This window comes from Equus quagga, chromosome 7, assembly GCF_021613505.1.
Source record: "Equus quagga isolate Etosha38 chromosome 7, UCLA_HA_Equagga_1.0, whole genome shotgun sequence".
Classification (NCBI taxonomy): Eukaryota; Metazoa; Chordata; class Mammalia; order Perissodactyla; family Equidae; genus Equus; species Equus quagga.
This window is the reverse complement of record NC_060273.1, coordinates 127,229,225-127,254,919: the sequence shown is the minus strand read 5'-3', so window position 1 is coordinate 127,254,919 and position 25,695 is coordinate 127,229,225. Positions and strand designations below refer to the sequence as shown.

General features: G+C 45.9%; 1 protein-coding gene across 3 annotated transcripts in view; it reads right to left on the bottom strand.

The window, feature by feature from the left end:
• Positions 1-25,695, bottom strand: part of SERINC5 (serine incorporator 5) — an 84,844-nt gene that overhangs the window by 17,713 nt on the left and 41,436 nt on the right. For all 3 annotated transcript variants that reach the window (XM_046666697.1, XM_046666698.1, XM_046666696.1), the window contains exons 3-6: positions 8,159-8,337; positions 7,600-7,682; positions 5,887-5,980; positions 208-419 (exon numbers count right to left, since the gene is read on the bottom strand). In XM_046666697.1, coding sequence (XP_046522653.1) covers positions 208-419; positions 5,887-5,980; positions 7,600-7,682; positions 8,159-8,337 — 568 coding nt within the window. The remainder of the gene's footprint in view (positions 1-207; positions 420-5,886; positions 5,981-7,599; positions 7,683-8,158; positions 8,338-25,695) is intronic.

Below are 25,695 nucleotides of genomic sequence, written 5' to 3'. Positions count from 1 at the left end.
TTGAGTTCATCACGTTTAGATCTTTCCTGATGTGAGGCATGCTTGACTATCACATTCAGTGTGGGATATGAAGAGGAGACTGGAATCTCACCTTTCCTATTGCTGACCCATCCACAGCAAGCTAGGGAATGACCATAATTTAAAAAAAAAAAAATGGATTTGCTCAGACACGTATAAATAAGGAAGAAGAGAAAAAACTGTGCTTACGATTTTGGACACAGGGCAAGATGGCTACCAGTGAAATAAGCAGACACAGGCCTCCATTCGCCCCCAGGAGAATTTTGTTTTCCACGCAGCCGTCTTTCTGTGTATAAAACACTGCCATCAAAATGAAGCCTCCGGCGGCAATGGAGTACATGACGAGCGTCACCAGGGCCAGAGAGGCGTACCACAGCTTGTTGCTGGCTGTGCCTGCAGTCCTGTTTCTCCAGGAAGTGGGTGACAGGGAGGGGAGAGAAGACAAGTCAATGAAGCCCCCCACAGCTTCTCTGACAACACCTACCATCCCCAAGGCATGGACTAATGCCATCAGGCCCCAGGCCACCATAACCAAGTTCTTCAGGAGACCTGTCACTTTACCAGTGATGATGCTCCATCGAAGCTGGGGGGTATAAGTAAATATGCTAAAACTTCTCGTTTCAAGCTTAGAATTTTTTTCTAAACACTAAAAGAATTCCGTTTTTGACTCAAGTGTATTCATCAACTAAATTAATATCCACAGACTTTATTCCAGCTTCCCCAGTCTGAATGTGAATTAGCCTGGGACAGGTTTTGGGCATATTGGAAAGTGGCTCTTTGCTGGAGTTCTCTCAAGTTTTCCCCTATAAACACAGAGCCTGGAGCCGCCACTGCTTCTCACTGGAAGTGCTGCCGGCAGCTCCTGCTGATGCCCATCCTCTCGTTAACTTCCCCCAGAGAAAGCCTGGCTGACCTCAGCTCTTTTATCTCTGCCCTGAAAAGGATCTGTAATAGCACTCCTTCTCCAAAACAACACCAAGTATGACTAACGAAAAAGTTGACATTTAAAAAGTGGAGAATAGGGCCGGCCCTGTGGTCTAGTGGTTAAGTTCAACGTGCTCCGCTTCAGCGGCCTGGGTTTGGCTCCCAGGCGCAGACCTACACCACTTGTCAGTGGCCATGCTGTGGTGGCAACCCACATACAAAATGGAGGAAGACTGGCAAAGATGTTAGCTGTGGGTTAATTGTCCTCAAGCAAAAAAAAGAGGAAGACTGGCAACTAATGTTAGCTCAGGGCTAATCTTCCTCAGCAAAAAAAAAAAAAGAGAGAGCGAGAGAGAGAGAGAGAGAGAATAAAATCAGCCAGAAGGAGAGTAAAAATTTTAACGAGATTTACAATAAAGAATCTTAAAGAAGAGACTAATGTGCTTTCTAGTTTATATAAATATTAATAAGAGGATGGGAGAAACAAGTGGTGGTTTAACTATAGAAATTGTTCAGAACAAAGAGAAGAGTGTTTATAAACGCTAAGTGAAGAGACAGAACAACAATAGGGAACAGGGACTGAATCACTGTCATCTGCCTCATGAGTAAATTGCCCTTTGTAACCACATTCTCACAGAGCTTCACAGAGAAAGCAACTTAATGTTCCACAAAACTGGAAAGTGTTCAAGAAACCCAGCTAAAATGTTTTAATGATGAAAAAGTTACTGCAGCCAGAGACAAAGACAATAGGGAGGAAAGGCCAAAATGATAATGACCATCATATTCCCGAAACCAAGCCAGCACTCCAATGACCACAGAATTATTCTACAAAAGGCACAAAAAGGGAAAATGAGAGAAAATGAGACTCAAGAAAGAAAAAAAATCCAAAAGCCAAATAGCAATGGATGACAGACAGAATGCATTATACAGAAAAAGGTAAACAGCCCTGACAATGTGCGAGCGGGGTCCAACCGCTTCTTCACTAGTCTTTTGGGTTATGCTGTGAGCGTATGAAGGACTTTCCTACAGTCAATTTACGCTTCTATACCCAAGGCTAAATCTCAAACCCTAACCTCTGCCCTCAACCCCAGACTCCTGTCACCCAACTGTTCAAGGTCTCCACTTGGGGGTCCCATGGGCATGTCACACTCAGCAGGTCCCAACGAACTCCCCAACATTCACACTTCCATGCCCCAAATCTGCTTTTCTTCATCTTCCCAACCCCAGAAAACGGCAATTGCATTCTTCCCTTTGGTGGGAGAGGAAGGGAACAAACACAAAGAGAAGAACTGCGGCCGCTCTTGGTTGCTGTCTTTCCCTCCCCCTGCTCCCCCTCCCCCGCCATCAGCAAACCCTACCAGTTCCAACTGCAGAGGAAATCACAGTCTGACTCCCGCTACCATCCGGCTCCAAGCGACAGTCATCTCTCACCTGGATTATCTCCCTCCTTACCCGCACTTCTGACTCCCTCTAATCTTTTCTGGACTTAACACATACGTCACGTTCCTCCTGTTTCAAAACCCTCTGATGCCCTTCCATATCACAGGACGGTGGCAGAAGCCCTGCATGATCTGGCCCAGCACCATCTCTGATTCCATCTCTTGCACTCACCTCTCACCACTGAGGTCCAGCCACAGCCCACAGCCCTCTGCTCCTTCAATAAGCCAGGCACGGGCACAGCGCCGTCCTGCCTCGAGTTCTCCCCCACCTCCTGCCCTCGCCCCTTACCATGAAGCCTCTCTGCTCTGCCTTCAACCCCCACACCCTGCTTTCTTTGTCTCCAGAGCTCTTGTCACCATTGAACCTGTTACTTCTTTGCTTGATTATAAACTGATTATCTATCCACGTCTCCCCAGCCCCCAGCAGAAGAAAGTGAGCTCCACACACCCAGCAGGACGGAGTCGCGTCCACAGCTGTTCTCCTGTCTAGCGCCTGGCAAACAACAGGTGTTTAACGAACCAGGACTGGTGCAAGGACTGTCAACTGTTAAAAAATAACTTCATGCAGCAATGAGGGCGGCGTGGCTGCTGTTCCTGCTGCTCCAGATTCGCCTGGTCCTCCTGATGACATCCTGTTTTTACAGACACCCCAAATATGTGCCGTGACTTATTCATCTTTATACTCTCAGCGCCCACCACACTGTCTGGAACACAGTCAATACTCCAAAAATTGAGAATACATGCTAAACGGAAAGCCCTTGGACGGAGATTAGAAAAGGCCCAGGCAGCAGAGGCAAGGGCCCGGACACAGCCGGAAGCAGGCACCAGGCTGGAGTGCTGGCCGGGCTCGGGCCTAGGCTGATGGTCGGGAGGGAATAAAACCCAGCAACAACATGAGGTGACAATCTAGTCCATTTAGAAAACGGGTCCTCACCAGAAGCACCTGAGGATACCACCTACTTTTTATTTCAATTTTCATGTAGAAGTGACACTTCAAATCACAAAATTTGAGCTAGAAAGAAAAAAACACATTAAACATCTAGTCCAACCACATCACTTTACAGGCGTGAAAACAGGTCAGAGAGGCCAAGTGATTTACCCAAAGTGAAACAGCAAGCAGCGTCCCGGTCTCCAGGCCCACACCTTTCCAGCCCACTGCCTTCAGGATTTTCTCCTTCTCAGGATGTTTAAGAAAAGGGAAGAAAAAGAACTTTGGCTGTTCCATGAAGAGTGAGATGACTATTGTATTTTCTAGCTAAGCTTGTAAGCAAAAGTCTCTGTTAAAACACACAGCAAAAAAACCTATTAAATTAGAGGAATCTATCCGAAAATAACAATATTAGTGAGCTTCCTAGCTCAGTCCTAACTTTAGGAAGACAAGTCAACTATGAACACGCTGACAAAAGGGATTTCGTTGGTATTTGGCCTCAAAGCCCAGACAACAGCAACATCATTTGTTGCAAAGCTCTTAAGCCATTCTTACTGAGTGGTTTCTGGAAAGTTTTTAAAGAAACCAAACTCTTCCAGAACGCCTGTTAAAACTTGGCACCAAAAATTAGTCCCAGAAAATGGCTTCAGAATCAATCAAAACATTAAAGTCAGAGTGAAGACACACAAGTATCCTCAAGAGAACGGACCATTTAATGGGCAGATCAGGCACTCAGTATCAAAGATGCTAACGTTTTACCATGAAGTTCTTCTCTATTTTGAAGTATATTTGTGAAAATTTTAGGATGACGTATTTACTTTGTCTAATAAAAAATTCAGAAAGTACATTAAGTACATGAAAGTACAGTAAGAATTATCATAGAAAGAATGATAATTAAATTAATATCATTAAAATGCATTTCTAACTCTTTGAGGGTATTTCTTCTGCACTACTGAGAAAACAAGATCCCATACAAGAGAGTCTTACATGACTTCTCTTTAGGAAAACTCCCCTGACTCAAAATAAGATCTAGTGGAGACCCCAAACACAAATCACGGGGTGTCAAGGATGGCTCAAAAAGCAGGACAGCATGCAATCCTTTACACATGAGCATAACTCAGACCTTGAAATGTGTCATTGAAGAGATTAAGACTTGAAGAAATACCAAAACACATCTGGAGTGCTATTTGTATGACTATTCAACATGCCATAAACATTTCAAAAATAGGCTGTAAGCATTTGGGTGCTTACTCCAATATTTACCAAATAATAAAATGATTAACATTATCCTTTCACTCATGCATCTCATGATTTGATTTTTTTTTAAGATTTTTTTTTTTTCCTTTTTCTCCCCAAAGCCCCCCAGTACATAGTTGTATATTCTTCGTTGTGGGTCCTTCTGGTTGTGGCATGTGGGAAGCTGCCTCAGCGTGGTTTGATGAACAGTGCCATGTCCGTGCCCAGGATTCGAACCAACGAAACACTGGGCCGCATGCAGCAGAGCACGCAAACTTAACCACTCGGCCACGGGGCCAACCCCCATGATTTGATTTTTTAAAAACAAAATCAAAATGAAACAGAAGCTACTACCACCAAACTGAGGAACATAATCAGAACGAAAAGTATTTTGAGAGAATTTGGACAGTACATTTGGTTTTGTCCAAGATAAAAAAAAATTCACATTCGTATAGTACTTTCTGATTTTTTTTCCCAAAACAGTATAAAATAAGATTAATGCCTATAAAATCTACAAAATAACAAAGGCCTTACTGGGGACAACAGGCAGCTATTTTCATTCCTATTTTGTAAGTAAAGTGAGACGGAGAGCAGCCAAGGGCTTTGCCCGCAGCCACACAGAGTCTGGACCCCTGTCTAGCTGTCATTTCCTCAGTGTGGCCCAGCAAGAAATAAAACCAGCTCTTAAGAGTTTGGCATTTCCTACTTATCCTGGGATGTGAATTCTCCTTTCAAGGCACTGAGAAACAGTCTGTATTTTTAAAAGTCAGGAGGGCTTTCCAAAGCAGCACAACAGACCTTCCTAAGGAAAGCGTCCTTCCACTCCCAGGCAGGTGAGAAGGAACAAATGTTTCTTTAAAGTAGAGAACTCTTCCATGGCACGTTCTTTGCAGAAATGAACCTCAGCTCCAAAGCACTTTGTTTTAATCTCCTAAGGCTGGGCGCCCGGGAGAAAGCCCATGCAGGTTTTCAGCCACCACCACAACCGGAGAGCTGGCACCGAAAGGCACCAGCAATAGGGTTGAGTGAGGCTGTCACATCAGTGATTGACTTAGAGCCCAAATGACAGAGTGTGGGGGAAAAGAGAGCTAAAAAGTGAAAAGAAACGAAGTGAAAGAAGGAAAGGTAGAAAGGAGAGAAAAACAGTATGGGAGAGGAGTGAATGAAGAGGACCCAGGAGCAGGGGCGGAGGCAAGGTGCCAGCATAAGCTGTTTTTGGTGTGTGCAGGCTGCCGACCCCTGCAGTGCAAATTAGAGCACAGCTTTATCAACACCGTTCCACCGGCGGCTTCTCTGAGTCAGGCAGTGGGTCCACCGGAAGTTTTCCATAAAGGCACATACCAGTTTTTGTTCCATTTATGTGCAAACTCCACGAGCAGGATGAGCTGGATGCCTATAAAGATGAAGGCTCCGATGGCCCCCACATAGCGCCAGGCTGCAAAAGAAGACCATCCAGAAGGAGATGAGGTGATTGTGCCAAGCGTTTAGCTCAAAAGAGAGTAATGACTACAGTTCATTTTTACTGCATGCTGACAGTACCTACAACACATTTAATTCCCACACGATCATCAGTTGGGTACTATTATACCCACTTTACAGAGGAGAAAAACCGAGTCTATGTAAATCCACAAAGTCCTGGAGCCAGTAAAGGATGCAGCTGGGACGTGAACACAGGCAGCCTGGCTCTGGAGCACCCAAGCTTAACCTCCATGCTCTCACTGCCAGATATCTTAACAGAGGCAGTAATTCACAAAATCAATGAGGACCCACAATTTAAAAGTAAAAACACACACTGCCAGAAAAATCAAGGGTTCAAATTTTATTGGATAGGGAGCCACCAACATCTGGTGAGGAAATGAGGTTCCGACTTGGGACCAGGCACTCAGATCCTACTTCTGGCTCTGCTACAAAAAAGCGCTAACCTTGGATGTGCCACGTCACATCTCTGGGCTGCAGCCTGTATATAAAGGTGACTGAGCTGGACTAGACCTTTCCCGTTCTAAATCTATTATTCTAATACATAAAAGCAGGTCTGTGGGGAATAGAAAACCAGCAAGCAGCATTTCAGGTAAAAATGAGACTGGGGCATGACTTCCTTAAGGAACAGATTAAACCAGTATGACTCTGAAAACTGGTCGGACCCCAACATGTGACTGTCAGAGGGACTCTGACGGCTCCCTGTGGACTGACGCAAGGCGACTGTTCTACTGTCTTAATTAGGAAAGTGAATCCATTTGGTTTGAACAGTGTTTGGAACTGCTGAAATTCAGGCTTTTTTTCTCCCTAGTTCATATGAAGAAGGGCTGATTTAAGGCTTCACATTAAACCAATTTTGGTAGGTTCTATCAATAAGGAATATAACTCTGTGTGACACGGTTTCACATCAGGTACGTTTAGAAGTAGACTGGAGGATGCCTTTTCGATCCCATGACAGCTGCCGCAGGTTTAGAGCCGCTCAGAGGCCATGTACTTGTTGTCCCCGGCTCTTCCGGGCAGTGCTCAGAGAGAACAAGGTCTCCCCCGCCTCTTCACTCATGGCTGACATGCTAAACCGGTTTGCAAACAAATGTTAAGTGCCTCATTTTCCTTTCAGGCCAATAACCTTAAAATCATCATTTCAATCTTCAGCCCACAGACTAATCAAAGGCCTTCTCACCTCCCTGGAGGAGGTGAGGCAGAAGAGGGTGTGGGGAAGGAGGGGCCCGGGGTAGATAAAGTATGGGCAGGTAAGGCAGGAATTTTTTTTGCTGAGGAAGATTAGCCCTGGGCTAATATCTGTGCCAATCTTCCCCCACTTTATAAGTGGGTTGCCGCCACAGCATGGCTGATGAGTGGAGTAGGTCTGCACCTAGGAACCAAACCCACGAACTCAGGCCACCAAAGTGCAGCAGGCTGAACTCAACCACTACACCATGGGGCTGGCGCCAGGAATGTGTTTTTGAGCCATAAGAAAATCAGTAATTCAAAATATCAAACGCACCCTGGACTACGCTTTTGAATAATTTCACAAAATGGGTAAAGACAAAATAGGTACCCAAAATACCCCATTTTTACCATTCAGAAAGGTCTCCTGATCTGGAATGAAGAAAGCTCCTGAGCACATGGCCCCCAACAGCAGAAGTTTGAAGAACCAAAAGCTGGAAGGAAACAAAAAGGGGGAAATGTATTTAAATGATATTCAAGGAAGGACAAAAGGTCTCTTAGAAGGTAAGCATGTCAATCCACGATTCTGCCACTGGCAGTGTTCTCTCCAAATCGAGGGGAAGTAATTAAGTGACTGGAGACTGCCTTTTCCTAATTATACAGACTCAGCGTGGCCTTGGACTGTGCAAAACACCATTTTGTTGCAGGGGAGGAAACGACCTGGGGAGAGATCTTGGTACAAGAAATTAACTCTTGTCTCCACTTCATGTCTCGTTACGGTACCAGGTGTTACAAATAGGATTCTAGTTCTCAGGCCTCTGGGTGGTGGCAAGTCCCACCCTCCCTAAAATCAGTGTCACCAATTTCAACTGGAGGAAGAGCAGGGAGGGGCTGACGAGTGGAAGAGGTCCTGGATACTGTTCTGAACCCAAGGAAAGGGGACGTATGCCCACGAAGACCCGGGACTTACCCGTTGTGAATATGGGCTCGACAACTTTTGCTGTTGTTGATTTTTAAGGTCAGGAGGCAGAAGATGAAGAAGAAACAGGCCATTCCAAAGCAGACTCTGTACACGGCAGAGTACCCCACCAGATTCTGGCAGGTGTCTCCAGCTTTAATGCCTTTACAAAGGTCTTCGTAAAAAGGGATCTGAGGAAAAAGAGAAAACAGTCATCTGCTAAAACTGGTAAAGAAGGGCTGTCATGGTGTTCCCCCAGCCCACAGGTCAGAACCCAGCGAGGAGGCGCGCCACGTGCTCAGAGAAACGAAGGCTGAGAAGAGAGTAGAGTGTCCTTCCAAACACGACGACTTAATTCACTCTGACTCTTTTGAAAAGATCTAGTGTTCATAACGTACCACTCAGCCTTTCCTTTCCCTGAATGAATTCTGAAATCCAGCATCAGGATTTTTTTTAAATGACACTTGTAATACACGGATAAATTTTTCCCAAGATGCATAAATATATAGAAAAAAGTGAGAGACTTCCTTCACTCTCACCCCAAAATGTCACTCCCCACCTCAGGAAAGTTAACATTTTGGGGGGTGTTTTTATTATTTTACATATATAAATGTGTGTGTGTATACACACCCCCATCCTTACACACAACACACACACACACATACACCTGTATGGTACCATATATAGAGAGAGACAGCTTTATTAAATAAGAGTATATATATTGTTCTGCAATTATTTGCCCAATGAACAGTAAGCCACAGAGATCTCTCCCTATGGATACATAAAACCCCACCCACTCTCTTTAACCACTATGTAATATTTTATAGTAAGGGTGGATCAAAATTGGCTAGCATTCCCATATTGAGCTCCTTGGGAGGATTTTTTGTTTTGTGTATTTGTTTTTTGCTACTACGAACTCTGATTCCATAAACCCTGCTTGGATGCCTCACTGCACACATGTTGTGATTTATACAGACACTCCCGACCCAGAAATGGAATCAATGGGTCAAGCAGTATCTACGTTTTCAAATTTCAAGAATTAAAGTCAAATCACACTTTCAAAGACTGCACCAATTTACATCTCACCAATAATATCTGAGACTGCTCATGTTCCCAACCTGAACACTCAATTCAAAGATAACAAACATTATCTTGTTTCAATGTCCATCTTCCTCATCACTAGTAAAAGTTCACATCTTTTCTTAAATTTAGGTTCCTCTGTAGTTTTCTCTGTGAATTGGCTGTTAATTGGGTTTTTTTCTTGATCCACTGAGCTCTTTATTTACGCATCTTAGTCTTCTAACAAATGCTGACAATTGTTTATTCTAGTCCAATTAGATCTTGATGTAAAACCTATTTACATTATCAGAATAATTAAAATCTTACATAAGGAGAACATTTTTATTAATGTCAGAAAATACAGATTTAGTCAGTCGTAAAAAAAAATTGTTTCTCATCAACATCAAAGTTGAACATTCTTCAGAACAGAAAACCAGTTGAAAATCACATTATAGCTGTTATTCATAAGACAAAAATATCACAGGGACAAAAGTCACACAAAGCTGGAGGTGAAATTGAAGCACGATAGTTTAGTTCCTTCTCCAGAAAAGATCTTGAAGAAACAATAATAACCGGGGCTATTAAGGTTTCCATAAACAAAAGGAAGACTAAATTTAACTGGACTTCGTCTTCCTGAATGAGGATTTGCTCCCCTCGGAAGAGACCTGCAGTCTGAAGCTACTGCGCCTGACTCTCAGACACGTTTTTCCAAAACAAAACGTATCTTTCCAAAGTAGTGTCTCAGGCAAAAATGCATCATTACGGAGACCGTACAAGCATAGCTCCATTTTCACGAACAGACACGAAGGATTTCATGAAGAAATGTCAAACACTTTGCAGTCAACAAGTCGTGCAACTGCAATGTTTTTAGATCAGAGCAAGATATAAATGCATAGAGACTACTATATTTTTTGACCAGGCTGTAAAACAAAGTAACACACGTGTAGGGTTGCCAGATAAATACAGAATGTCTCGTTAAATTTAAATTTCGGGGCCAGTCCTGGTGGGCCAGTGGTTAGGTTCACCGTGCTCCACTTCGGCAGCCTGGGTTTGGTTCCTGGGCGGAGACCTACACTGCTCCACTGTCAGTGGCCATGCTGTGCTGGCAGCTCCCATACAAAAAAAAACAAAGAGAAAGACTGGCAGTGGATGTTGGCTCAGGGTGAATCTTCCTCAGTAAAAAAAATAAAAGAAAAAAGAAAATTTAAATTTTGCATAAGCAATGGCTAATTTTTTAGTATAAGTGTGTTGTATACAATATTTGGGACATAGACTAAATATTGCATGGGACATACTTATACTAAAAAGGTATTGCTTGGCAAGAGGTGAAGGACAAAAGGCAGCAGGGTCTTGTTGGGAAGGGCCAGGTATGCCATGCTAAGAAGTCCGGCCCCCAGTCAGTAGGCAAGGAGAAACAACTGTTTAAGCTGGGGTGGCTGCAAAGCAGAGGACAGACTGGAAAGGGGACAGGTGTGAGGCAGGAGGGTAAGTTAGAAGGCCACTGTTTACCAGTCCAGGTAATGGATGAAGAGGGTCAACCAGTGGCAGAAAAAATAGAAATTCTGTGGGTAGAAGTCATAGGTGGTAGGAGGTGCGGATGACAAGAATGCGCACAGTGAACCGTGCAAGTGAAGGATGGGGAGGGTTCCCTTTTGCTTCTTTTAACACGCTGCTGTTCAGGGTGGAGGGGACTAGGGTTGGCAGAGGACAGAGTGTGGCACTAGGAAGACACCTCAGGAGTGTGTTTTTAACTTACAGAGTTGGAGGCACCCTAGGCATCCCAGTGAGAACGTCTGGTCTGGAAGCTGATTCAGAACGGCAATTAGGACCAGATATGAGGATACAGGAGGGGCCCCTATGAAGGGCTGAGAGGTCAGCGAGTGCTTTCCGAAGGGCTCTGACTTTTCAGCTGTGTTTCACCGTGAGAGAGCAAACTCACGGGATTAACCTCTCCAGATACTGAAGCAATGGGGAGACCCCACACAAAGTGAACGTTTCAGAGCCTCAAACCGGAAACCAAAGCTATCCCCATTGAGTGGTTCGGGTAACAAGGAGGTGACATTGCTTTAAATCTGTAAAAACTGTATTCCTGGAGGACCCACACCACCTCACTCATTAGGCTGCTGTACTTACATGGGATTTATTGCTCTATGATACTCATTTGACTCTTTTCCTCCCTCCCTTCTCTCTGCTGCTCTATCAGCAAAGCCAATTCCGGACCCCCCACTATGACACACGCCTGTCAGCACCCCCTTCATCTACACCAGCCCTTCAGGCTCTTCTCCACCTCCCCACCCCAAACGGACTTCTCTCATCTCCTTCTCCTAGAATGCATTTCAAGGAGAATGCTAATGCCAGCAGATCGGAGCTCCAGCCCATCAGAGCTCCGGCCCATCAGCTGCTATAGAGCCCTCCCTGTTTACTCCCAGAGGCCCTCGGGCTCCTCAAAGGGTGAGTATGTGGCACTGCATATTTCAACCAAAACACAAGTAGGCAAACCACCCCCTGCTCCAGACAGATCTGCTTTATGCTCTGCGGGCGACTTAGTCATTCAGCCTTCAGTAAGTGGTGAATATTTTTAGGCAAAGAACCTTCGAGTTGAACAAGCTGGCAGGATTCAGCAAGGGGAATTTGCTCTGATCAAATATTTGCTGTTCCAAGCTCCATCCAGTTTTGAAAAAAGAAAACATACATCACATACTGATTCCACACTGTGGGGTGACGGGGACAGGCCTGCTCAGGGTATGGCCCCTGAAGTCTGGCTCCGGGCACCCAAGGACACTGCATCCGTGTTGGATCTGTACACAGCTGAGGGCAAGGGGCTTCCTCCCAACCCCCAGGGCAACCAGACTCGAAGCCACAAATTATCAGTGAGAACAGTCACGTGGACTCCCAGCCCCAACTCCACCACTAACTGGGGCAAATCACATGTCCTCCCCGAGCCTCAACTTCCTTCTCTGTACAAGGAAACAACACTGCCGCCCACCCCACGAGCTGCCCCGAGATCGAATCAGTTAATCCCCGTGAAGTGCTCACACAGTTCCTAGTCCGCATAGCCATTAAGTAAACTTCCTTAATTCTAAAGTACTATCTATTTTACAAAAAGAATTTCTGGGGGAAGGAGTCAGGCAAATTACATGTGTCACTGACTGGGTGAGGCATTCTGATACAAGCATGGGGGGAAAATGAGCATCCTGGAACTCAGCAGATGCTCTATTCAGTTCACCAAGGGATTCGTATGGAAGGATACAGGTAACTTGCAATGAGGTGAACCCTTCCCTGGCACATTTATATAAGAACTGAGTTCCGAAAAACAGCTCTCACTTGTCTGTCTTCCAGACACCTGGGCACCACCCAAAGGAAATACATCAACTCCCAAATCACGGAAGACATTTTTAAAACTTCAACACAAGTACTAAGCTCAAAGAGATGGGAGCTAGAAGGAAATCCAAGCAATTTTGTCTCCGTAGGAGAGATGCTAGCCATGCCCCCCAATCTCAGGCAAACAAATATAAAGAAACAGAAGAGCTATGGAAACGCTTACAGGTCTAGTTGGCCAGGGGCTCAGATGCTGCAAACTTAGGAATAAAGGATGGACTGTGGGAGTGGTTCCTACAGAAATGGAGAGGAGGAAGATGAGAGTCCCGCTCCTATAATATTAAAGTATTATTTGAGAGGTGAGAAAATGGCCTATTAGGAAAGCTAATGTTTCTTAAGTTTCATTATATCAGATTTCTAGGGCAGTGAATGAAACCAAGCTGCAAAGAAAGCTCTGGGCAGCTCAGCATGAGTAACAGCATAAAAACTAGAAGAACCGGATCTACAGATTTTTTTTAATATCCCTCACTTAAAAACGAATTTCAGAACCAGGAGCCTCTTTCAGTCTGCCTCTCCTCTTTCTGATATTTTCCAAACTTTCTATGACAATTTATTTTTCTCTGTGGAATAATTCCAGGCTCCACGACAATGTCATCTGTCTGTCACTCACCAATGGACAGGAGCTGTGAAATGTGGAATGGTAAAATCAGCTTCTGGAGCCCGCCCTGTGGCCTAGTGGTTAAGCTGGGTACCCTCTGCTTCAGCAGCCTGGGTTCCATTCCTGAGCACAGACCTACACCTTTTGTCAGTGGCCATGCTGTGGCGGAAACCCACATACAAAATAGAGGAACACTGGCACAGATGTTAGCTCAGGGTGAATCTTCCTCAAGCAAAAAAGTGGAAGATTGGCAACAGATGTAGCTCAGGGCGAATCTTCCTCAGGAAACGAAAAAATCGGCTTCCATCCTCTCATAGACAGCCTCTAAAGCAACCAAGACTCATTTCTCGATAAGTCACTATCTTTGAGGACCTTTTTGGGATGTGGGGGCTATAAAAAAAAAAAAAAAAAAAACCGTAACAACAACCAGTACTTGATGTTCTTTTGTTTGAGTTTCTAAATATTTTAAGAGAAAAATCTACATTGTGTCATTATTAAAAGCCACAAGAAGAATTAAAATTCCAGAGTCTGGTTTTATTTGACCCTGCCACCTCTGAAATCAGGAACTCAATGCCCTCAAACAGTAACTCCTCAGAACCTTGGAAGCACACATGCAGAGACGGAGGTGATGCTCCCAGCTCTCCCACCACGAGCATTTCATCAGGATCAATAGCCACAAACACGATTAGACAGTTAGAAAACAACTGAAATCAACTTTAAACAATAAGCTTTCAATCCAAACAAGACAGCCCCTGGAGGACTGACTAATTACAATGGTGTGAAGGGTTCGTCCACAGAACGGGAACAGGAATCAGCTAATGTCAAGCCCTGTTTAGAGAATTAGGTGACATGCGGGCAGAATGTATAAATAAGAACTCCACCAGTTACTGACCTGGACAGAGAAATAAGAGTTAATCCCACTGAAAACTGATGTAGGCCTTCAGGAGGCAATGGCAGTGGGGGTTGGGGGCCATGGAATGAATAGGTCCTGTTTGCTGATTTGACATGGCCCATGAATAAAGGCAGAGGAACCCAGGACTAGGATCTCAGATTCCAGATTGGCAGGTGATCCGATGGCAGACCAGTGGCAGATAGGAATCACAGGGGAAGAGTGGTTTTGGGGTGGTGGGGCAGCAATTCACTTAACAATCAGTTACACTGGAAGTGCCTGTACCAAGGGGAAGTGTGGGCTGATGGCTACGTGTGCAGCGCTCCAGAAAGATGGCTGGACTAGAGATCAAGATTTCGTAGTGACCCGCAGAGGTGGCAAAGGAGGCATCAATGGGAGTAAATAAAGTCACCTGGAGAGGAATGCAGTGAAAGAAGGGGAGGAAGACAGAGGCGTGCACAGCTCAGAACCCTGGGGGATGCAAACCTCCAGGGGCTGGGAAGAAGAAAGAAACTGAAAAGGATGAACCAGAGAGAAGCTGAAGGAGAGGCTTTCAAGAAGCAGAGGGGTCAGTGGTGTCAAACACTGCCAATGGGTGGAGGCCTGAGAAGTAACTGGATTTGGCAGCAAGGAGTCATCTGGGACACAGATCAGAATACTCTCTCGAGCAGGGTGGAAGCAGAAGCCGGACTGCAGACGGCTGAGGAGACAGTCAGGGATCTGGGTCAGAAAGCGAACCGAGCGAGCCTTCTTCGCGTGCTTTCGAGAAATCTAACTGCAAAGGATCCAAGTTCCAAGGATTGTTCCTAAATTGCATTTACTTGCAATTATACAAGCAATACATAATTATATTCTTGTTGCCAAAGAAAATGTAAATTACGATAAAGATACAGAAAACAGAATTGCCTTGACCATTATTACCCCAACTCTAATCTGATTGCTTCCCAGAGGTAACCGCTGTCACGGTCGCACGTCTATCTTCTAGACCTTTTGCTGTGTTATTCTACTCTCACAATGGCTTGCAGATTGTTGCAGGTTGAACATATAAATCTATCTGAAGCCTTTTTAACTACTATATAGAATTCCACAGTCTAGACCAACCATAATTATTTTCTGTTACCTAACTGGCAGACTCTTTGGTTGTGTCTGATTTTTCACTATAATAAATAACGCACAATGGACATCATCTGTATTGTGCAGAGCCATGTAAAGCATTAGGAAGGACAGATACCAAGAAGTTGAACACTGGGTCATAAAGTTGGTACGTTTTAAATTTTCATAGATACTGCCAATACTCCCCAGTGAGGGTTTTTGAAAACTCTAGGGTTGAAGGTAACAGGAGAGTAGAAGAGAGAAAGGGAACTGCCAGCAAAGCCACACAGCCCCCACCTTGCAGCCAGGAAATCCTGTGCTGCCCCTCCCCGTCAGAGTCTGCATCTCAGTCCTGGTTTCTGAGGGTCTTTGCCCACAAGCACTGCCCCAGCAATCAAAGGGAGCAGGGTGGGAACAGGGCCCTCTGAGTCAAGAAAAAACCTACACCTAACCCCAGAGACAATGTAAAATCGCAGCTATAGAGGTCTGGACTTTGTTTCAGTTGGAAAATATGGTCATTGCCCCCCACCCTCTCCCACAGAACACAGGGTCTGATGGAGAGCTTGGTGCCGCCCTGAGAGGAACAAGGCCGACCGAAGGATGTCTCCTGAACACGGAGATGCTAGCATTTCCATAACAAGAGGACTCAGTGTCTAAACAGGTGAAGTTTTCTATTTGGACCACTTATCGGACAGAAGAAGTGCTTATACCCTAAGTGAGCCCCAAATCAGCTTTCTTCTTGAATGTGTGAACCTGGAACACAGTGGTGACGTATTCTATGCAAATTCGACCATGAGCATGACTGCCTTCTGTAAATAATTTTTAAAAACGCAGTGAAATTAGAGTTTGCATGTGCATTCTTTCTTCCATACTATACACTACATCATACAGTTAAACGTATATTCTTGCAGACGTTGATCATTCATGTCTACCAGGTGCAGGTATCGTTCTAGGTTACGGGGACACAAGCACGGAATAAAATGGGTCTAAAAAATCCATGTTAACGAGGAGCTAACTTTCTAGTGAAATGCGGTATACACAAAACCATGTGTGCTCTACTTAAGGATATTTCAAGCATTTCCATGGCTAATTTTGACTATTCACGATTCTTGCCTTAGGTGGAACATGAGAATCTAATATCCCCCAAGAGATGGGACTCTACAGTACCCATAACCTCAAGATTCTGAGAGCCCCTAGTGACTTGTTGCCCAATCCTAGTACTGAGGACCAGGACATGGCAGACATTTAGATTCCTGGCCGAGCATCTTTCTCATTTTACCATTTACTGGATCTGGAATTGGGGGTCTCCAGCAGTAGAGGACCTAGGGTACCCATACACTCATTGTCTCCATCCTCACTTCTTCCTGATCACCAAAATGCCTGGTTGGGCTACATAAAAAGAACACTAATCATTTTTACCTGTGAATGACTTACCATTATTTCAAAAGGTCACACAGAATAAGACATATATCCTGTTAAATGTGTCACACTAAATTTATTACTACATTATTCTTGCATGGTCGACCCAGTATGTGGTTCTCACAGCCCAGGGACGTGGAGCTGAAGCAAGAACTCCAGTACCCTCAGCACAAAGTTCAGGCCATTGAGGTTTCCCCTTTAGAGAGAAGGAGGGAATAACTGGATGGATACCCACAGAGCCCCTGTGTCTAACACAGGCATCAGCAGATGGCAGCCTGTGGGTCAAACCCAGCTAGCTCCTGTTTATGTAAATAAAGCTTTATGGGGACACAGCCACACTCATTTGTTGGCACATTGTTTTGGCTGCTTTTGCCCTAAAATGGCAGAGCGAGTAGTTGCTAAAGACCACACAGACCCCAAAGCTGAAAGTGTTTTCCAGCCGGCTCTTTAAGGAGAAAGTTCGCTCACCCCTGGACCACCAGGAAGAAGAGCTGAGGAGTTGTGCTGAACTGGGGAAGTATAAATTAACATCTCAAAGGCGAATGACAGCTGGTGATAACTTACTCTACAGATGGAAAGCCAGGGGAGCAGAGAGCAGAGCAGCTCAGTGGATGTCTTCTGAGTGTCCCCGTGCTGTCCTGCCTTCTGGCCTCCACTCTCTCTTCCCCTTCTCCAGAGCTCACTGCTGTCCCCAGATGGAACTGGTGCTGTAAGTGAACTGTCCATCTCCCATGCGTCATTTTTAGAGCAGCAATTTAAGTATTTTAGTTTATCTGCCTGCAGATAACGGTGGTGGGACTAGGGAAGCACACGCCTCTGAATGCCAACGCTTTTCTCTGTGGGTCAGAAGCCCTCAACAGCTCTAATGGAAAAAAGTCCTCACATCTGTTATGCACACACAGCCCATGGTACCAAAAATAAAACCCACACTGATGAAAGCTGGCATGTCGAAAGATAATTTTAGACTTATTTGAAGACTGCAGAAACAGTCTCACTGAAATTTAAAAACCATAGCCCCAAAATACCCACCCTCCTGTGATTAAGCTCAGCCCTGCTTTACAGGGGTTGTAACACCCTCCACGCCCTCTACCAACCTCCCACCTCACCTCAGCTCCCAGTCTCCAGACAGGGACGGAGAGAAAGCATTCCTGAGCTCTAACGCGGGAGCCCAAAGGTCAGCAGACAGATAGCTAAGCTGACACCACCGTCCCCAACAGTCGCTAACGGAGTTCACATATTTTTAGCTTTCAAACCACCATGTGCACACGCAGTCTAACGCTGGGGACTCCTTCTGTACACACTTTCCAAACTGGTCTCCCTTTCCCCCCAGCTGAGGCCCAGTTCTCTAAGGACAACGACTGTAAGTTACTCCTACCAACATCCCCAGCACCTCACACGGTGCTTGGCACCTACGTGGGAAGGAAGGAAGGAAGGAAGGAGGGAGGGAGGGAGGATAACATCACTTAAAACATGGACTCAGATTACAGCTTAACCAAGTAACACGGTCACCCTTTCAACTCTGAGAAGCGTATCATCAAGACTCAACAATTCACAATATTTATGTTCCTGCTCCCAGCATTTTGAAGCTACTCTTCCTTAGTTTATTCTGTCTCGTGCCATTTATTTGTCTGTTGCCTCTGACCTCGTTTTTATAAGAACAGAACTGTTTGTTTCCAACTGTAAGCTCTCGTCTGTCCTACTTATCTGCAGAGCGGGCCCCATCTGTGGACAGTTGCTTAACACATGCTTTCGATGATGACAGAAAAAAGGGTCAGGAAAACTTCAGTGCCCCCATCTCCTCATTCTCCCGATCCCACAGGCAGACCGATCCTAAAACAGAGATCCTGTTAACATCCGATGCCCCCCAACAGCTTCTGGGTAACGGATCCTCCAGACCAAGGACAATGACTATTGTTTGTTGCGTTCTGGCTCCTGGCAAACTCATTATTACTGGACAAGGATCAAACCTCTTTGTCTTTGGTTCAGACTCAAAAAAAGACTCTCAGCAGGGTATACGTTAGTTCAAATCACTGCCTGAGTACAAAGCTGCTTCCCACCCTCGTTTTCCTGGCATCCGCTTGCGTGCGGGAGGGTGAGGCCTGAGCTCTGGGAGGAGCGAGGGGTGGGAGCACTCCAGGGACTCCTGTTTTCTCCCACATGGTGCTATGTCTGGATGGAATTTAGACCAAAGATAAAGTTGTTTGGAAATACGTGTCCCCAGAGTCACCCCAATTTGGTGAGGAGGGGGACACAGAGGATTTAAGAGGCGCAACCTCACTGTCTGCTCCCCACAGGGACACTCTGATTAGATCATAGAGAGAGCTTTCCTCCATTTTCTACAAAGGGCTTGAGGTTCCAGGACCCAAATCTACCTTTAACCTCAAAAACATACTCACTGATACACGCGACACACACAAGGTACGACAGTACAATGAACCCAGTTGCTGTTCAGAAAGAGAACTTTTGAAAAGCATTCTGTCTCAGCCGGATTAAAAAAATACTCCAGAATCAAAGAAGTGGGTCAGCAACATTTTTTAGCTAACTCGACACCTGTTCTAATATAAAAACATAAAACGCCACTAAGCATGGAGAGTTCTACACTACAGAGCTTCAGCGCGCTTCAGCAACACCGGGCACGCCGTCTCAAGTCCACAGGTCTCCATTCAGCCAGTAAACACCGAACCAGAACGAGAGCCAGCCTTTCCAGCTTTGCATGAAACCCTGTCGCTCTGTGCGGGGACAAACCACGTGGCGTTTTAGATCAAAGTGGAATATTTCTCATTGCTGATGTTTACTTTAAAAAGATCGTTACACCAAACACACCTTGAAGGCAGGTTCTATTTTACATGCAAAGCCACTGAATAAATAAATACTAGGTTTGTAGTTGCCTCTGTTTTCCACTTCAGACTAACAGTGGTCCCTTGAGCCCAGATTTTGGACTTCTCAACAGGAAGCAGTGCGGGGAGTAGGAATAAGCTAAGAAAGCTGCCAAAGGCCCAAGGTGATGCTGTTTCCAGAAGAATACTTCTCCCTCACCACCGACTCCAGAAGACTAGGACTCAGCAGGAAGGATAAGTTTGCTCAGGCTTTCCCTGTTACTTCCATGAACTTCTGAGCAACAAGCACACCTAGTCACACAGGCGGGAACAGCACTGGCCAGGTGGCCAAGCCGCCAACAGTCCTGGGTTCTAGTCCCAGCTCCAATGACGTCACTGCCTTGGACAAGCCACTTCCCTTCCCCGGGCCACATTCTCTCACCTGTCAAATGAGAGGGTTGGTTAGCATTATGACTCCAGATTCTTCCACTTTAAAAAAACCCTAACGTTTTATTCAAATTATACTTTAAAAGAGATCATTATTTTCTCTGTATAACACTTAACAGTGCCTGATATTTGCGCGCTCTTCCCAGGGCGGAATGCTTCCCATAAATGTGAGCTGCATCCTTTGTCCCCTTTCTTCTCTCTTTAACTAGACCCTTTAACTAGTAACTTTGTTTGGTGTATTTTTTAATCCCCTGTGACTAGCGCAGGGAGGGCTTTCCTACAAACTACACTTACTCTAGTCCCTTCACATTCCTCTTAACAGTGTAGGTTAAAAATAGAAAGTGAAGAAGCTCATCTACCAAATTTCAGAGCCTCAAACATATTGGATCGAAGCTCTGTCAACTCCAGGAACCACGGAAGTACTGCTGAATGTCACTGCGAACTGACTGAAAGATGCACTTATTATAACAGCCTTTTGAAAGCTGAGTTGTTTCTAAGGGAAGTAGCTTCAGTATTCATCTATGTCACTAACTATGGTGACCCCAGAATTCGGAAATGGGGCATCACGTGGGAGAAATACTAGTAGCAAACAGCATCCTCAGGTCACCCTGGAGAAAGAAGCCTGGGGGAAGGGAATATGTCTGTGAAGCTGGGGACGTTCAGGGAGAATCCAAGTCTAGATAAGGCCACTGGAATGTGACATCAGGGGCTGAATCAGGATGACTCGGAGGCACAGTGGAAACCCAATGCTTTTATAACCTGTCTGAGGAAAGTATGTGGTCAGCACTGGATCTGTCAGGGTCCCCACGCTGTGCTGAGAAAAGTGTGCCCTATACAGGATAACCAAAGCCACAAATGAATGAGCTGCCCCAGGGGAAGCAGGCACATGAGAAGGGCAGGGGGCGGTGTTTAAGGCTCCGGCAAAGAGGAGATGACCACTTCGTTCTGGGTGATGGGTAACAAGATGTGGAGGTGGCCTTGGGACTAGACTGGCTACAAATAATCCTTCTTCAACTATTTCACTTTCATCTACTTCCACATAATCTTAGATTAATACTGCTAATATACATGAATTTCCCATTTCTGCATCTCCTTCTGATGACGACAATAATGAATAGTGAAAATGACTGAGAAATACAGTCCAAAAAAACTTTACATATCACCTCTAGGGAATGTGTTGTGAGAGAAGGTTTTTCTGAATAAATAGAGAAAAATCCTTTAAGCCCATCCTGCTACCTTTGTTCAAAGGGCCCAAACTCACATTTAGCAGCCTCAACATATATCCCTTTTCCCTTTCCCTGGCAAATTTTGGACTTCATGATAAATGCAGAAACTGTGATTAGAATGTATACTTAAGACTTTAAAAGGGGGATGGGGGTAGGTGACAAATTTAACTTGGGGAAGAAGGAACTGGTTTAGATCCAATGCAAGTCCCACCTCCACCCCACATTAATCCTGAAGTTGAGTGCTCCATTGAGTTCAATGGACCAAAGTGATCAGGACAATTTCTAAATAGTCATGTGGATAAAAATGCCAGATGCCAGCATGTAAAGGGGTAGACTAGTTAGGGTAGAGAAGGCCTTCTCGGGCCTCAGCCTGGGGCTGTGCGTGTAGATTTGGACAGACCACTCTAGCACACTCAGCAACTTCCATACTGCCCACCATAATGTGCAGGGTAAGAGAGCTCTCCTACCCATTTGGACACTTACGTCCTTTTCAGAAAGTTGTGAACTCCAAGGATTTAAGCTATTTTGGGAGTTGCAAATCCAAACGCCCTTCTTCGGGGGCTAGAAGGAAGAGTAAATGTCCAGTGATGGGGCCCACGGTGAGCTACAGCATGCTAGCCCTTCTACAGGCAGCCAAACTGAAATTTAAAATACATATATATATATATCTCTACAGGCTGGCCAAACAAGAGCCTGCAGGCCAATCTACAACTCCTAGGCTCGATTCCCAGGCTCTCCTGCAATCTCTGGGGTGTGGCGCTAGCTAATGGGTGGGGCTGGGGGCCAGGCTCTAACCATCAGACCGGCTGACTTTCATCAAGTCCAGGGAGAGAACGGAATTCAGGAGCTGCTTTTATGACACTGAGGAAACTGCAGCTATGAGCCCCACTCACGTCCGGATCCCGTTAGATCTTGTCCAATGCTCCTCTGAAGCCCACCGCACCCTGCAACACTATCATTCTGTTCATCCAGGGCAAGAGGAACCAATCACAGGAGGAGGCAGCTTCCACACCGCCACTCACTCACTCAAAGGAAAACTGACCCAAACTCAGCAGGAGAAAATGGTGCGTAAAGCAAAACATGTTCCCAAAAGAGATCAAGTAGGATTACAAACAAAATATCATGCCTTCTAAAACAAATGAAGGAATAAAAAAAAGATTGCTATCAAAATAAACATCTTAGTTGTCTCTCCTTTCAATGTAAGAAGTAATTCTTCAAAATTTAAATTTAAAACAAACATACAACAACAACACAAAAACCAGTCTTCCACAAAGTGCAAGATGTGTTTTGATTCTGAAACAACAAAATGCTAAGGATTCAGCCACCCCGGGCACTACGTACTACCCAGCCCCAGGAATCTGGGCAGCCCAGGGACCAATGGAACATGGACAAAGAAAACAGCCCTAAGACGCTCCGGGTTAGGAACCTTTCAGACCCTTCCTCCCTTGGTCTGGCACGGAGTTCGCAGGGAGGAAGGCCCGAGGGCCACGTAGGTCACCTGTCCTCCCTTCTCCAAGGCAGGCGTGGCTTTAGAGGCCTCTCTTCCACAGAAAACAAGACCAACCTTCCTTTCTCCTCCCTCCCAAAATGCGCGCGTAGACTCCCAGGGCACCCGAACCTCGAGTGTCACCATCGGCCTCCGAACACAGAGGGTGATCTGGTGCAGCAGGACAGGATGCTCAAATCTCTCAACCATTTAGTTTTGTGTTTTTGGCATTCTACATTCTAAAATGCAGATTTTCAATCCTCAAGGCATTAAATATCTCAGGACTACACCTGCCTGCATAACACGATTATTGACAGCAACGACCTGCAATAAAACGGTTCCTACATTTTGAGATGGGGAAAATGCTCCAAGAGAAGACAGAAATCATGCCCTACTCAGCCAGCACAGTAGAACTTTCTCTGAGCCGTGGTTCTCATGGGAAAGAGGAGTTTCCCTAGTGAAAACAAACAGCACCGAGTTTGGCCCAGCACCTCCTTGGCAGTTGCCTCTCGCTCAAACTTAAACACAGGCTGCATCCTGAAACCAAGGAAAAACTGAAACTAACTGGAAAGGGGCTGCCCTCACGTCCTTAACCCACATACCAAAGGCCATCGCACATGGAGGCGAGAATGCTGGGTGGGAGGCAATTACACACTCCCCTCTGGGCTGCTGGAGGCATACAGGGCTTCTCCTCTTCCATCACATCCTCGCACATGTCTACAGGCCAACAAAGAGGGGGCGAGGACTGCGGCAGAAGCCCAGTGTGCATGCCCACAAGGGGACCTTTCAATGCCCACCCTCAAGCACCGCCTGAGGATGAGGTCAGCCTCTATTCTATAGGCCACGAAACAAGCTGACTTTGTGACCAGCTGGCGGGACCCTGTGAGGCCGTAAAGATGGAACAGGACTGGTTTCGCCCACAGGGACGTCATTCCCTATGCAGGAAGCCCAGCCAAACCAATTTTAAATCAGTCCATTCAGGGAACAGACACAGAGACATTTACAGGAGCCTCTGTGAGGCGTCAGTTACCCACTCCTCCCTCTGCTCTGACCCCAAATCACACTGCACACACACCACTGCAGGGCTCACCTCCCTAAATGCCTCCCTGTTTCCATGACAGCCTCCCAGCCAAGAACCTACAAGAGCTGCCCACCTGCCACCAGACCACGGTCAACGCCGCACCTCAGCACTGAAATTCCTGCGAGATTTGCTCATTTGACCTACTCACATCTTCTCCCTGTCCTACGTGTGCCTTGTCCTTGCTCTTCTCTCTACCTACAAGGCCTAGTAGCTAAGAGCACGTTCAGCCTGCATGCAAATCCCAGCTCGACCACTTAGAGCTGGAGACCTCGGGCACGGCACTTTAAGGACTCAGTGCCTCAGTTTCATCGCCTGCAGAGCAGGGATAACGACAGTGCCGACTGCTCAGGTGAGCACAGAAGTGGTAAAGTGAGATGATACAGCTAAAATGCTCAGAATAAAACCTGGCACATGGTATCACCCAATAAATATTAGCACTTAAAATACTTATTATCATCAAGCAAGTCCGTTCTTCCATGAAGACTTCCCCAGCAATACCACTTCACATCTTCCATTTGTTTCTTCAATGATCTATGAACAGTCGGAAAGCAGAGATACTGGCTGGAGTCAGGGACGGTTTCATGGGGCAGCATGACTTAATGGTAACCAAATGTCAAGATTATTATTATGAAAGTCGTATCCTAAAATAGAGACCTGTGGCTCCCAAATTCTCTCTGCCTCCAGCAACAAAGTCTCCATGGGTTCACCACTAAGAGATACTATATATTCAGATAGTTTCAGACTTTGTTTCTTGGATCCAAAACTTAATTCTACAGAGACTGAAAACTTCTCAAGAGCTGGGACTGCACCGCAGACAGCCAGGACACACTGGGAGCTCCCACCACAGAACCACAGCGATCCTCAAGCCAGTGCCTGTTGAATTTAAAAAGCACAACATGAATTACCTGAAAAACAAAGGCAGCAAACGGGAGACTAAGTGGACCTACAGAAGACGAGTTAAAATTTACCCTTTCAGTATCCTCCTCTTACACTTCTTACCACAAACACATGAGGGTAAGAGGAAGAGAACAGGAGGCAAACAACACAGAGCTGGAGTGAAACCTGGCAGAGACAAACGAGGCAGCCTCGCACCTTGGCCCCCTGCCTCCAAACCTCTACAGCACTGCATGCATACTCCCACACGGCACTTGTGAATTTCTACCTTGTTTCATGCCACGGAAGACTTTGGACCTTGTCTTCAGGTTTAGAAGCTTGATTTCTCCCAAGTCCGAATGCCCCATAGCTGCAGTGCCCTACTGAGTAGAGAGCTGGCGTTTAAAGCAATCAGAGGAGAATCTAAATTTCAAAAGTCTAAGAGTAGTTCCGCCACATTCCAGACCGTACAACCACAATTATAAACGCATTACCCAACAGAAAACTTCCAGGGGCCTCCTCCAACTAATGGATGGGAATGTATCAAGTGCTTTTAAGAAAATGGTTGTTTTGAACCCCTTGAGTGTATATGAAATAGTCTGCAGTTTTAGCCTAAGGTCGGGGAGAACGAACGCTTCCTGGGGAGCTGCTCCTGGCCATGTCATCCCCTCTGTCAGGGGTCCATCGGAGAGCTGCCCTGGCCTCCCTCCCACTCCTCACTCCGCAGTGCTCAGCGGTCAGTGGCCAATCTGTACGGCATGTGGGGTTTAGATAGCTGGGCTCTCCTCTCTCCTTTCCCCTCCGACAAGAGTGGCCCTCAGGCAGCACGCCTGCTGCTCTTCCCGACAAACTGTGCCCCTGCAGAGAGCGGCCCAGCTCAGCGAGACTGGTGCCCGGGGAGGGTCCCCAAGTGGGTAGGTCTGGCTCATGTTGGGGTTCAGCAGGAGGAAGCCCACTTCCCTGCAGACACAAGCTACCTCGTCTCATCAGCTTTAGGAGGGATAAACGGGATGTTTGGCACCTGCCTGCTGACGCTGTAGTCTTTATTGCCAGTTTGTTCAGAACCCGGGAAGGAAAGGATGGTGCCATTTATTGTGCGCCCTCGAAAACTCCAACACCCCTCCCCCCCGCCCTGTAATCTGGCTGATCAAGAGGCCTACTATGGGGAAAAGAGGGAAATTCCAG